General features: G+C 41.6%; 1 protein-coding gene across 14 annotated transcripts in view; it reads right to left on the bottom strand.

Annotated features, from left to right (window-relative positions):
- Nucleotides 1–8,933: 8,933 nt before the first annotated feature.
- Nucleotides 8,934–13,658, bottom strand: part of Dnm1l (dynamin 1 like) — a 47,023-nt gene continuing 42,298 nt past the window's right edge. For 12 of the 14 annotated variants that reach the window (XM_021184668.2, XM_021184667.2, XM_029470348.1 and 9 more), the window contains 4 exons: nt 12,675–12,851; nt 12,407–12,516; nt 10,331–10,490; nt 8,934–10,106 (listed from right to left, as the gene is read on the bottom strand). In XM_021184668.2, coding sequence (XP_021040327.1) covers nt 10,050–10,106; nt 10,331–10,490; nt 12,407–12,516; nt 12,675–12,851 — 504 coding nt within the window. In that variant the 3' untranslated portion in view covers nt 8,934–10,049. The remainder of the gene's footprint in view (nt 10,107–10,330; nt 10,491–12,406; nt 12,517–12,674; nt 12,852–13,658) is intronic. The other 2 variants (XM_021184670.1, XM_029470352.1) reach the window with 1 other exon arrangement.

Raw genomic sequence — 13,658 nt, forward strand, 5'->3', positions numbered from 1 at the left:
TTATAATAGGAAAATACTGGAAGAGAGCACATGGATCCATACACTAGACTAACGCGGGAATGGAACACAGGAATGAAAAATTAGGGAACGCTAGACTCCAGGAGGAGAGCTTCCTTGAAGCCCTTTTGCCTCATGAGTGACTTTTAAGCCTCTCGGCTTGTCCAGTTGACTCGACCGGGGCGTAGCAGTGCAGGAAACAGAAGAATGCCCCGACCTCTCTCGGTGATCCCCCTTTTTCCCCTCCAGTCCACTCCCCCTCACCCCAGTCCACGTAGGCACAGTTCATTGGCTCAGGACTACATTCATCACATCATCCGATCTTATGTTGTGGTGTATCTGTGCAATGCAGCTCAAGGTATGTGGCTATCTTGAGGGATATGAGGAAGTCGGGTGCCAGTCATAAGACTTGGCAGCAGTCCCGGGTGCCATCTTGGGGCCGCAGCCACACCCGCTCCTCACATCTCCCCCTTATTCTTTAAATTGGCAGATAGAATGCCTGTCTTAGGTTGCCCCCTGCAATAATGCTCCTTACCTGTTATCGGGAGACAGACAGCAGTGGTCTGATCCCTGTCTGAGGTTGGTAAGACATCCAGGGAGTCTTACCCGTCATTGACTACTTCCCTAGCATGCCAAGCCACACTTGAGGTGATTGTCCCATCTCCACAGCTGCAAAGGCTTGTATCAACAGAGCTTGAGCCCTGCGATGGCGATGTTGCATGCGGCAGATGCACCAAAAGGCCAGGACACTGATGAGCACGCAGCACAGTGCCAATCCACCAATACTGGCCCATTCCTTTAGGTGTGACATAGCGGTGGCAATCCAATTTGCAAGTCCTTCAGCCATGGATACATCCACCCGAGTGGAATTGATATGAACTGTCCCAAAATCTCTTTTGGGTCTAAACAAGGTCATAACCGAAGGGGTCTGCATGGGCCATGGTAACAATCTAGGCATTCTGGTCACAATAGCTAAAGAAAACATAGAAGCATTCCAACCAACACCTACTATAAAAACAATTATCCTCTTACATTCTACAACATCATCAAAATAACTACCATTATAAACTAAATACAAAAGGAGGCCAAACATACACAGGCGTGGCTTTAAAGAATACATTCTCATAAGCAAATTGAATAACAGAAGACTCAAATAATACAGATTCATTCCAATAAAAGCTAGTATTTCCCCATGCCCCACCCATCAACATACATCTGTACAACTCCCAATTTATCCCACACGACAGCCAAACATTAAAGGGATTGCATGCTCCTCTCTGGGCTGAATTTTGATACGTCCAATTAAACCCTGAAAACATTTGATTATGACTGGTACTAATATAAGAGGAAAAGGTAAAATATTTTTTCACGGCCCACATAGCTTTCCTGGACTGGCAGCTGGTTCATGGGGGCAGTGAATCTTGAATACCCCTACAAAAGGGGGCCCATTGTAGATCTTCAGTCATCACTGCAGGCAGCATCATCACCCCCAGGAGCAGCTTCATCAGCGCACCTCCGTCCATCTTGAACTACCCTCCTCAATCGCTCTGGAACCCACAGCGGCTGGCGATGATCCTGTGGAAACACACAAACAGACCCTCTNGCCCAGACCAACACAGGATNGGGCCCATGCCATNGTCCACTCAGAACATCCTTCNACATGACTGTGCCTTTGTAGGATGCCTNGGGATTGGCAAACCNTTCNGCAGCAGTCAAATNATTTTTATCTTTATTCAAAAAATTCAAGGTAAAGAGAGCAATGGCTAATCTCTCCCTAGGAGTAGCGCCAGAAGCTACTTCCACTTTCTGTTTTATTAGACACTCTTTCAGAGTGCAATGAGCTCTTTCAATGATGCCCTGGCCCCAAGGATTGTATGGTATACCATGCACCAAACGGACACCCATCATTTTACAAAAGGAAACAAAAGAAGCTGAAGTATAAGCAGGTCCATTATCAGTCTTAAGCTCTCTGGGCTGGCCCCATGCACCCCATGCCTCAAAGCAATGGGCAATGACATGGCGTGCCTTTTCACCAGTATGCAGGGAGACAAACAACAACCCAGAGGCTGTATCTACAGAAACATGAACAAATTGCAGTTTACCAAATTCTGAAAAATGAGTCACGTCCATTTGCCAAATGTGGAGGGGAAGCAGGCCACGAGGGTTTACTCCCACACTTGCCTGAGGCAATAGGGGGACACAGGCTTTGCAAGCCATAACAATATCCCTTTCCTCTGCTCTAGTAATATGAAATCGAGAAGAAAGTGTTTTGGAATTCACATGAAACTGAATGAAATTCACGAGACAGTTCTACAGGTGTTTGAATCAAAAAGGCAGGAGCAACTCTTGCAGCTTTATCAACCAAATCATTGCCCTCTGCTAAAGGGCCAGGCAAACCTGTATGAGCTCAAATGTGTTGGACAAAAAATGGAGAACTTCTATTTAAAATTAAGGATTGCAATTTATTTAACAAATCTCCTATAGTGGATCGAAAATTCACCTTCCCCACCACTTCCAGCATTGCTAACGAATTAACCACATACTGACTATCTGAAAATAAAAGATTCAGAATACAATTCAAAAACTTTTATAACAATCTGCAACTCAATAACTTGGAGAGAAGCAGGGGGAAACTGTAAAGTTACTGGCGTGGAGCCATGGACCAAATATGCTCCACAGCCTGTCTTAGACCCATCTGTAAAAATTAAAGGGGCATCAGGCAATGGGACTCGAGAAGTAATTCGTGGAAAAACAACTGGATGAGCTTTAATCAGCTGTAAAATGGGATCCTTGGGGAAATGATTATCTATCTTTCCCATAAAGCTACATCTCAAAATTGCCCAATCATCAACAGTAGCTGATAATACTTCTATTTGCTTCATATTATATGGAACAATCAATTCCTGAGGGGGATTGCCAAAATATTGAATACATTGTTGTAGGCCAATCAAGCCCAATTGTGCTACTGAGGCAGGGTAATAAGACAAGATTTTTGTGGGTGAAATCTTGGTATGTATCCCTAGCAAAGGGGCACCCTGCCAGAGGACTCCAGTAGGCTAGGTCTCCGAGGGCAGGATGCACAAAATAATAGGACTGAACAGATCTCTTCTCTTTAATGCTGCTGTTTGAATACCCTTTTCGACCAAACTTGGTGCTACGCGGGCAGAATCAGTAAGCTGCTGGGGAGAATTTAATTCTATATCTCCCGGTAAAATATCATATAATGGTTGTAATTGTTTGTTGGTTAGGCCCAAATAGGGACGTACCCACTGTATATCTCCCAATAGCTTTTGAAAATTATTCAATGTCCTCAAATTATCCGCCCGAATCTGAATTTTCTGGGGAGATACTTGACTATCAAAAATTTTAGTTCCTAAATAATTCATCACTTTTCCTTTCTGAACCTTTTCTGGGGCTACAACCCATTGCTTTTCTTTTAATTTTTGGATCACTACACTATATGCATGTTCCAACATCTCCTCTGTGGGTGCAGCAAGAAGTATATCATCCATATAGTGATAACACTTCAACCTACGAAATTGATCTCTTACCCCTTTAAGAGCAGAATCTACATAAAGTTGACACATGGTAGGGCTATTAGCCATGCCTTGAGGCAAAACAACCCATTCAAATCTCTCAGGCTCAACATGATTAATAGAGGGCACTGTAAAAGCAAATCTAACTGGCTCCTGGGGATGCAATGGAATGGAAAAAAAAATCCTTAATATCTAAAATAATTAAACGCCAATTTCTAGGTAAGGCAGAAGGAAGCGGTAATCCCCTCTGTACAGGTCCCATAATTACCATTTGTTTATTAACTTCTCTCAAATCATGTAGTAACCTCCATTTTCCTGACTTTTTCTTGATAATAAAAATCGGGGTATTCCAGGGGGAAGTAGAGGGTCTGATATGGCCTAGGTTCAACTGTTCCCTAACCAGCTCTTGTGCTGCTGTTAATTTCTCTGAGGGTAGTGGCCACTGAGGAACCCACACTGGTTCCTCAGTCTTCCAAGTAATGGGTAGAGCTCCCTCAGTGGCCCCTAGGAAAAACCCAAACTGGCTCAGTCATTCTTCCTCTCAACCGGTATCGGAGATAGTCTACCTTGTAAATAGCGACCCAAACCTTTACCAGGCTTATATCCCGAATGCAACATCATTCGCTGGGCTTGGGTGCTATATGGTCCTTCATTGGTCAGTTTAAAACCCATCTTTTTCATCAAATCACGCCCCCATAATGAAATAGGGACAGGCATCACATAGGGCTGGAAATGCCCTGAATGCCCTTCCTCTTCATGCCAACTTAGATGGCGGGAACTCATTTCTGGCATCTGAGCATATCCAAGTCCTCTCAGGGTTTGCTCTGATCACTGACGTGGCCAACCAGAGGACCAATCCTTGATGCTGATGATACTGCGATCTGTGCCAGTGTCCAACAGCCCAGAAATAGATTTTCCCTCTATGATAAGCTGCAATAAAGGTCTTTCATCTAAATCTAGGGAGCAAAAAATTGGCAGAAGTGCCAGTAGAGCCAAATCTCTTGTCCCCTTTTTCTTCCTCCTTAGCTGGGAACTGAGAATGACAACTAGGTAATAAAAGCAACTGAGCTATGTGATCTCCAGGGGGAGATGGCTACTATGCCCCTAGGTGAAGAGACCATGATCTTGACTTGTCCTGTATAATCTGAATCTATGACTCCAGGATGGACTATCAGGCCCTGCATTGTTACAGAGCTCTTTCCTAAGATCAACCCTACTGTATCTGCTGGTAGAGGGCCTTTGAAATCTGAATCCACCAGCTGGACCCCAATACGGGGGGGGGGGTAATACGAGTCGGGTGGCAGAACTGAGGTCGAGCCCTGAGCTTCCTCTTGTGGCCCTCCTGGGTTGTTCCACTGCATTGGTGGTCTCAAATTGGGCCATCCCTCTGTGACTGCCCCATATATTTGAAGGCCCTGAGGTTGGGGGCCCCTTCTCCGGTTTTTTGACCAAGCTGCCCATGAATATCCGTCACTGAGCGACACTCATGGGCCCAACGATTTCCCTTTTTACATTTTGGACAAAGTCCAGGTACCCGAGGCTGCTGGCCTCTTGTTCCAGTCTGTTGCAGGCATTGTCGCCTTATAAGACCAGGTTGCCCGCATTTGAAACAGCCTGTATTCCTGGACCCATTCTTTCCTTGGAAGACCTGCACAACTGCAGCAGCCAGCCCTGCGTTAGTTAACGGGCCTCCTATCTCTCTACAGATTTTCATCCATACCTCAAGCCCCCTATGTTTATATGGGTTAATGGCTTGTCTACATTCCTTTGTACATTGTTAAAAAATCAGCTGTTTCACTAATGGCATCAGGATCTCCGCTTCTACCACCCTGGCCACAAAGTCTGCAAACGGCTGTGTGTCCTTGAAGGACTTTTTGTTAAATTACCACTAACCTCTCCCCTGTTAGGGAGGGACTTCCAAGCCTTAGTTCCTATTTTATTAATTTGTTCATAAACTTGTGTAGGGTAGTTAATCTGTGCAGCTGCGAATCTTCCTTGACCTGATATCATATCCTGATCCCAGGCCACTTGCCCTGCACTCGCATTCTGAGCGGCCTGTTCACCTGAATATTCTATAAAGAATGCTTTCCAGTCAAGATACTGTCCAGGGGAAAGACAGGCTCATGCCAGATTCTGCCAATCACTGGGAGTTACATAATAGCAATGCAGAGATTCAAGTTGAGCAATAACGAAAGGGGTGGCACTGACTCCGTAGGCTCGTACCTCTTCTGCCAGTCTTTGAATTACCTTCCAATCTAGTGGCTCATGGAATCGAGCTCCTTGAGCATCCTGGAAAACTGGGAAGCAGTGAGCACTTAGCTCTTGCCATGCTTCTGGAGCATAACTCGGTGCCTACCCCCCGCCCCCAGCTGATGGCTGCACTTTTACTTTCACTTTTTCTAAACTGTCTGCTATACTTTCCAAGTCCTCTTCAGACATGTCCCGTTCACTAGAACTGCTTTCGGCATCGGGCTTCTGTGATCTCTCCTCTCTTACTTGGTTCAAAACCTCATTCCTCTTCTGCAGCTCAGCTCCACATCTTTCCTTGTCCGCTATACAGTTGCGAACTAACTTCCATACCGGTAGAACCCTTTTTGCGAGGATTCCCTGTTCCTCTGCAAACTTCAGATCTTTTCCTAACTTCTCCCAGCTTGGTCCAGTAAGGTGACCAGAGACTGGGAACCATGGGGCCACCTGATCTACCGCTTTCAGAAAATTTTCTAGGGTTTCCTTTTTTAGCCCAATTCCTTTTACCTTTAGGAGGTCTTTTAAGGCCTGATGAACAGAATGTCCTGATATTGTGTTTCCCATAGTGCTTGGTATAACTGTAATTGTCTCACTCCGAGAACCTCAGCAGCTCAGCTCCACATCTTTCCTTGTCCTCTATACAGTTGCGAACTAACTTCCATACTGGTAGAACCCTTTTTGCGAGGATTCCCTGTTCCTCTGCAAACTTCAAATCTTTTTTTTGAAGGGGGTGATCCCCCTTTTCCCCCTCCAATCCACTCCCCCTCACCCCAGTCCACGTAGGCACAGTTCATTGGCTCAGGACTACTCTGGGAACCTAATTGTCTCTAACTGAGAACTTGAATCGTCCCACTTACCGGGAACCTAATAGTCTTTAAGCGAGAACTTGGATCATCCCACTTACTTGGGAGCTTTCCAGCCGGCTACCCTGACTGCCGAGAGTTCTGGACTCGTCACGTCCCCATATGGGGTTCCACCACTTGTCGTTGACGTCCTTCTCAAGGCAGTTTATTCAGGAACTTCACAATGTGCAGGAAACAGAAGAATGCCCCCACCTCTCTTGGTGATCCCCCTTTTTCCCCTCCAATCCACCCCCCCTCACCCCAGTCCACGTAGGCACAGTTCATTGGCTTAGGACTACATTCGTCACATCATCCGATCTTACGTCGTGGTGCATCTGCGCAATGCAGCTCAAGGTATGTGGCTATCTTGAGGGATATGAGGAAGTCAGGTGCCAGCCATAAGACTTGGCAGCGGTCCCGGGCACCATCTTGGGGCCGTGGCCACACCTGCTCCTCACAATAACCAAGATATAAACAATTTGCGAAACATATGAAACTCAAAGTTAAACTTCTGATTGATGCTAAGAAGCAAACATAATTCTTAAAAAGGAGTTAGATGTGGCAGTGGTTCCCAATAGAAACTGTAGTACAAAATAGTCTTTTCTCAAAACACCAATCAGTACCAGACTTCATTTATAGTTTAATTATCTACTTCCTTGTCTGTTTCAGTAATTCATTTACTTGTAACTGCCTATTTTCATCAATGGGTTCCTATGGAAGATATTTTTTTTTTCTCTTATTGGATATATTCTTTCTTTGCATTTCAAATGTTATCCCCTTTCCAGGTCTCCCCTCTGGAAACACCCTATCCTATCCTCCCTCCCCCTGCTTCTATGAGAGTGCTTTCCCCCCCCCCCCCCCCCCCCCCCCCTTCCCGCCCTGGCATTCCCCTACACTGGGGCATCGAACCCCCTCGGGTCCAAGGGCCTCTCCTCCCACTGATGTCCAACAATACCATCCTCTACCACATATGCAGCCAGAGCCATGGGTCCCTCCATGTGTATACTCTTTGGTTGGTGGTCCAATCCCCAGGAGCTCTGGGTGTCTGGCCAGTTGATACTGTTGCTTACTCCATGGGGCTGCAAACCCCTTCAGCTCCTTCAGTCCCTTCTCCAACTCCTCCATCAGGGACCCCATACTCAGTCCAATGGTTGGCTGAGAGGATCTGGTACGGCAGATATTTTAAGAAATTAAAGAAACAAAAAGCATCTCACCAAGTATACCATCATTAAGAACAGCAAAGATATAGGAAGTTTTGAGGTCAAACTAGTTCAGGTTTGTATACACGAGGCAAGTTAATTCTCCAAAATGGTTTCTGTAAAAATCAAGATAGCGCCATCCCAGTGTACACAGGGGTGAAGCATAAACTGTTGATCAGCTTCTGGATGCCTTACAGAAAAGTGTAATGTTCACATTCTGAGCATTCATCCTTGGGTTACTTGGAAGAAGTTTCCGTCTTCATCTATGGACATGGAGATGTAACAAGTAACAAGGCCTTGGTAGTGATTATCTAATAGGAAAAATGATGTAAAACTTTTGGTGCAGTGCAATTTAAATTGTCACATTATGAAGTAGATTCAGATATTTGAAAGATACAGCTATTTATACCTTTTCTTGAAGCAAGTCAGAAAGAATTCACTTACTGGCAATTGCACACCAGCATTTTTATTTACATAGAACATACAGTCGTCTTATAAATATGCCAGAAATTATCTCCATGTTTCAGAACACATCAGTGTAAAAGCACACAAAGGAAGTTTCCCCTTTCCCTATGTTTCTTGCTTGTTTTCCTTTGTACAAAGTGTGTAGTGCTAACAAGTACATTATCATAGCATGTTTTTAAAGTTAACATCTTCCATTTAAAATTTATTTGAAATGTTGGATAAAGGTGCATTTCTTTCTCCTTACAAATTCAAAAAGGCTACAGTGGTNGTCATCTTTCTTAAAAAATAAGTCATTGATACCTAATAGCTGGATAAGAGGGTATTTTTTTTNAAGTATGCTAACACATTTAGGCAGTGTGTACTCACTGTCAAGCTGGTACTGTATCAAACTGCTTTTATGATTTTGAGATTGCTCAGTGGGCATCATAAACTAAAGATANCATGTTCTTGTTTTCCTTGCTAGTAGTATTTCNTAAGATGCCTGACCATAACCTGAAAAGATTTTTAGTATTTATAAAATGAATGTATCATTTGGTCAGAGACAACTAGATACATCAAAGATTTCTACTTAGGTTTCAATTTTTTGGGTTTTTCAAGACAGGGTTTCTCTGTGTAGTTCTAGTTGTCTTGGAACCACGCTGGCCTTGAACTCAAGAGATCTTCCACCTGCCTCTGCCTCCCAAGTGCTGGGATTAAAGGCGCGCATCACCACTGCCCAGCTAGGTGAGAAAAATTTTTCAATGCTTAGTTTACAAGATGATTTGTACAGGCAGTTTTCACAAAATAGGTTGTAAACATTACCCTAAACCCCTGAATACAGTTCATAAGCTTTTAGGTATATGTGTATGTCCAGGTGTTTTTCTTTAATAAAGGTTCACTAGTGTTTCATACCATTAGTCTAATGTATTCTGTTGGTGTGGAACTAAAGTAGCTATTACCAGTGGATACAGAGTGGAATTTTAGGTTCCATTTAATTGTGAGTCTTGGAGCCCAATTTAAGTGCCCCATTTTAAGGGTGTATCTGGATTGCACTTGCTGTATTTGTAAATAAGAGAAATTAGGTTATCGTTGGATCATTTAGAGACTAATAGGATTAGCCATTGTTACTAACAGTTCCCAATAGTTGTTTTTAATGCAGGAAGTCATTAAATTTTCAGGCTTTTTAGAATCAAAGTGTATTTTAATTTCTAATGCACCAGGGCAGTGTAGACTCAGGAGCCATTAATTACACAGTCTGTTCCTACATCTTGATGAGTCTTTAAGATCTTATATATTTCTTGAAACTGCAAAAGAGTTTTGTTTGTTTTTTAAGACTATAAAAATGAAGGATAGGTGGATACATTGATTATGTGAGGAACTTGCCAGGCTCCATCTTTTAAAGCCAGGTCAGTCTATATAAATAGTGCATGCATTATAGTCATGAAATGTCCTGGAGCTTCCTTTCTGAGGACTACCGCCGCAGCTTTGAGACTAAGAAAGTTACATGGGTCATATGCACAGGCAAACTGCTTTGTACAACTAGAATATCAATTGCTCTTGTAAGTTAGACTGAAACGGACAGACTTGATATACGTCATAGGAAACTTGAAAAATGTGAATTAAACAAGTGATTTGTTTTGTAACGAATAATATACTTTTCAGCTTATAGCCAGTCTTCACACGAGCAAATTCATACACTGCAATACACAAAAGTTCATAAACTTCTACTCAGGCAGGCAGCAGCAGGTTCAAGTCAGCAAAGTGTAGCTGTCAAACAGTTCTGTTCACCAAAGATGAGTCTCTCGGATTTCAGCAATAATTTGACTGGCTCCTTGTAATGCCTGCATTAAAAGATGTAAAAACTCAGGTTAGAATGTTACTCTGAATTTTGTAAAGAAATTTCTCCCTTTTTCAATGTTTAAAAAACTGCAGTATCTCTTCTGAAATTTTAATCTAATCAAATCCCAGTGTGTGAAGGAGACAAGATCAGAATGTAACTTTAATATCTTGCATGTGTATGTGTACATCCCAGGGAGAAAGATTGAGAGCAGTTTCACACAGTTACCTTCAGCATATCCGCTGCTTCTTTTCTTCGCTGAGCCATGTCCTCGGATTCAGTCAGAAGATCATCTAATAAGGATGACTTATACAGCTGCCCTACCAGTTCACTCTGAAGAGTATCTTTCACATGATTGACCAAAAAATGCATCACTGCCTTTGGGACACTGCAAAGCAAGGTCAAATCATGAACTTTTGGTAACATTTATATTTTCAAAAATTTAGATCAGTGGTTCTCAACCTGTGGGTTGCGACACCTTTGGAAATCAAATGACCCTTTCACAGGGGCTGTGTATTAGATATCCTGTATATTAGACATTTACATTATTATTCATAACTAGCAACAAAATAATTTTATGGTTCATGTCACCACAACATAAAGAACTGTGTTAATGGGTCCAAACAAAGTTAGGAACCACTGATTTAGTCTTTAACTAGAGTAGAGTATGCCTTTATAAAGTAATGAAGTTAAATAACACTGCATATTTAATGTACTTAGTAAAATACTCTAAAAGTGTTCATTTAATAAAGCACTAAGCAAAGTCAAAATCCTTGATATTTTAGCTTCATTCATCTCACTTATCCCATATATAAACACACAACAATGACCATTATTCTTAATAGCCCAAAATGAAATAAAATATTCATAGCAATGAGTAGATATACAAAGTATGGTTATATAATACAGCATTGTATTCAACTGTAGAAATGAAGTTAATTGTAAAAAGGATCCATGATGTAGCATGAACAAACTTTAAAACACACTGACAAGTAGCCAAGATTTAAGGCCTGACCTACAAGCTAAATCCCATACCTGGTACTATTACTGGGCCAAGAAGCTATGGCTAGGGAGATCAAAGAGACCCCAGAAGAGAACCTACCACTTAATGGACATAGCATTAAACCAGTTCCTAATGACCTATTATTATACCCACAGATTATACATCTCCTAACCCTCATCTGAGAAATTGTTGGTTATAGATGGTGATTAACAAGGAGATCCACAGTGGCCAAGATGCAGAGAATAAGACATTGTACAACGTTTCGCCCTAAGTTGAGCACCTATATCTCCCCCCAAGGATAAAGGACCATTACAGAAGAGGTGTGGATGCAAAGAAACAATTTTGGATACAGTAGTGCAGCTGCGAATATGAACTCAGCAGTTGTGACAGCATGCACAAGACTGGTGCAAGCCTAAACCAGACCACAAGAGAGGGGTGTGGGATACAAAGACTCATCGCCAGCAGAAGAGCTAGTGGCAATTCTCAGCTACTGGGAAAGGGTCAGAGCATAGCTGCTGAGAGCTCAGCCAAGCTCTAGTAGAAGGCATATCAGGAATATCAAGCAACACAAATTGGCCTTGACTGGGGAAGGAAAAAACAAATACAAATTTGGGTGAGAAAGGGCAGAGATCTAGGAAGAGTTCTGGAAGGGAGCATAAAAACAAAAAAGATCAAAATACAAAGAAATCTCAAATATTTCTTAAAAAGGGGAGGGACACTCACAAGTGAAGGAAGCCAGACAAAAGGTCACATATTATTGTGTTCCCACTAACATGAAATGTCTGATAGACTAATTCAAGGCATGGCACCTTAGAGGCAAGGCAAATAGGAAGTTATGACTGACAAAGGGTGTGTTTTACTTTGAGTAAGGTAATAAAATGTAACCATGTAGACTACTAGAACATAAGAATGTTTTTCAGAGCACTGTGGGAATTGAATCCAGGGCTTCATAAATACTAAACTATATCATTCTATACTATTCCATGGAACCACACTGCTACCCTTTTCTGATTTTTTATTTTGTTTTGAGATGGTGGAATGTGTATTTGTGATCATTCTGCTTGAGGCGCAATCTTCCTAATCTGTGACTGTAGACATATCACTGTCCTACATCCTTTTATTTTTAATATTTTTCAGCTAATGCATAATATTTTAATCATTCCATGTCAACAGACTAAGTCTTGCTATCACAGTTAACATTAATATTTAGAATCAAAGATAATCTAAAATTTTTAATGTATAATTCTTAAAAAGACATCACAAACTCATCCAGCAGTATTTACATATTAAGTAATACTAACCTGTCTTGAATATTCTTTCTGACAATTAGAAAATATGATTTGATAAGTCTTTCAATAACCTCACAATCTCGCTGTTCTCGGGCAGACAGTTTTCTTGCAACTGGAACTGGCTAAAAGAGGGAAAAATATTACTTCTATGCTATTTTGAAATGGCAACATTTAATATTTAAAAGTTAAAAATTTTGGTGACTTCAATTTCTTCTGTTGAAAGGATGTCTGCTACTAACTTGGCTCACTTGTAGATTTAAACAGAATCGTGGTGGCTTACCACATCTAGCAAATTGACAGCATGGCCTTTTTGTGGACTTGCTGGCATAATTGGAATTGGTTTTGATTTTTCTTCAGCAAGTAATTCTTCAGCTTTTGAAGTTTTCAGCATTCCTCTCCAGTTGCCTGTTGTTGGTTCCTGACCACCATCTCCAATCCCACCACCTGTAGATGGGACCTGAAAACACATTGTTCCAAACCTATACTCTGTATATTTAACAACAAATGAAATTCATTTTCTTTGATGGCAATCTAGAACATACAGGTGGTACCTATCTGGAATATATTCAAACAGATAATGAAGTCAGAAATAATGGTGGCACTTGTCACTAGAAACCTGAGAGATTCTGTTTGAAGCTGTCGGTAAGCCAATAGTTAATTCAGGTTCTATTTAATTACTTTTCATTTAGTAGTACTTTCTAAAGCTTTATCTTTCACCATTCCTCAAACACTAAATTAAATGCACACACAAGAAACAGAGCTTGCCCTTGGTTTCATCTCATCAAAGCAGTCTTAACCATTGAACTCTGATCTTACAGTGCTGTGAGCTTATGGCTCTACATATTTCTAAAACTAGTTTACTATAGTTCTGATTATCAAAAAGTAAAAGTAGACCTCTTTAATAAACGAAAGACTACATCCATAGACCTCACTATCACATTCCCAAGCTGCCTACAATGTGCAGTGTAACATAAGCACAACATAGCCTCCCTCATAACCTGCACCCGAGAAAGAGATGCAGCGAGAGTCCTCGGCTGGCCTTACAACCTTATTTTATGAGGCCTTGATTTCTAAGAGAAAAAAAAAAAAAAACCTGCCTGCTTAATATAGTGGGAAAAACAACACATCAACATTTAAGAATGTTTTTAGATCCTTTTTAAGGTCTTGTAAATGTAATAGAAGATTAAATCATATAAATGTAATGGAAGAGTCTATGGTACTTGTAAGAAAAATGAGTTTGGGAAATCATTCAAATTTGAAAAAT

Source organism: Mus caroli, chromosome 16 (assembly GCF_900094665.2).
Source record: "Mus caroli chromosome 16, CAROLI_EIJ_v1.1, whole genome shotgun sequence".
Lineage (NCBI taxonomy): Eukaryota > Metazoa > Chordata > Mammalia > Rodentia > Muridae > Mus > Mus caroli.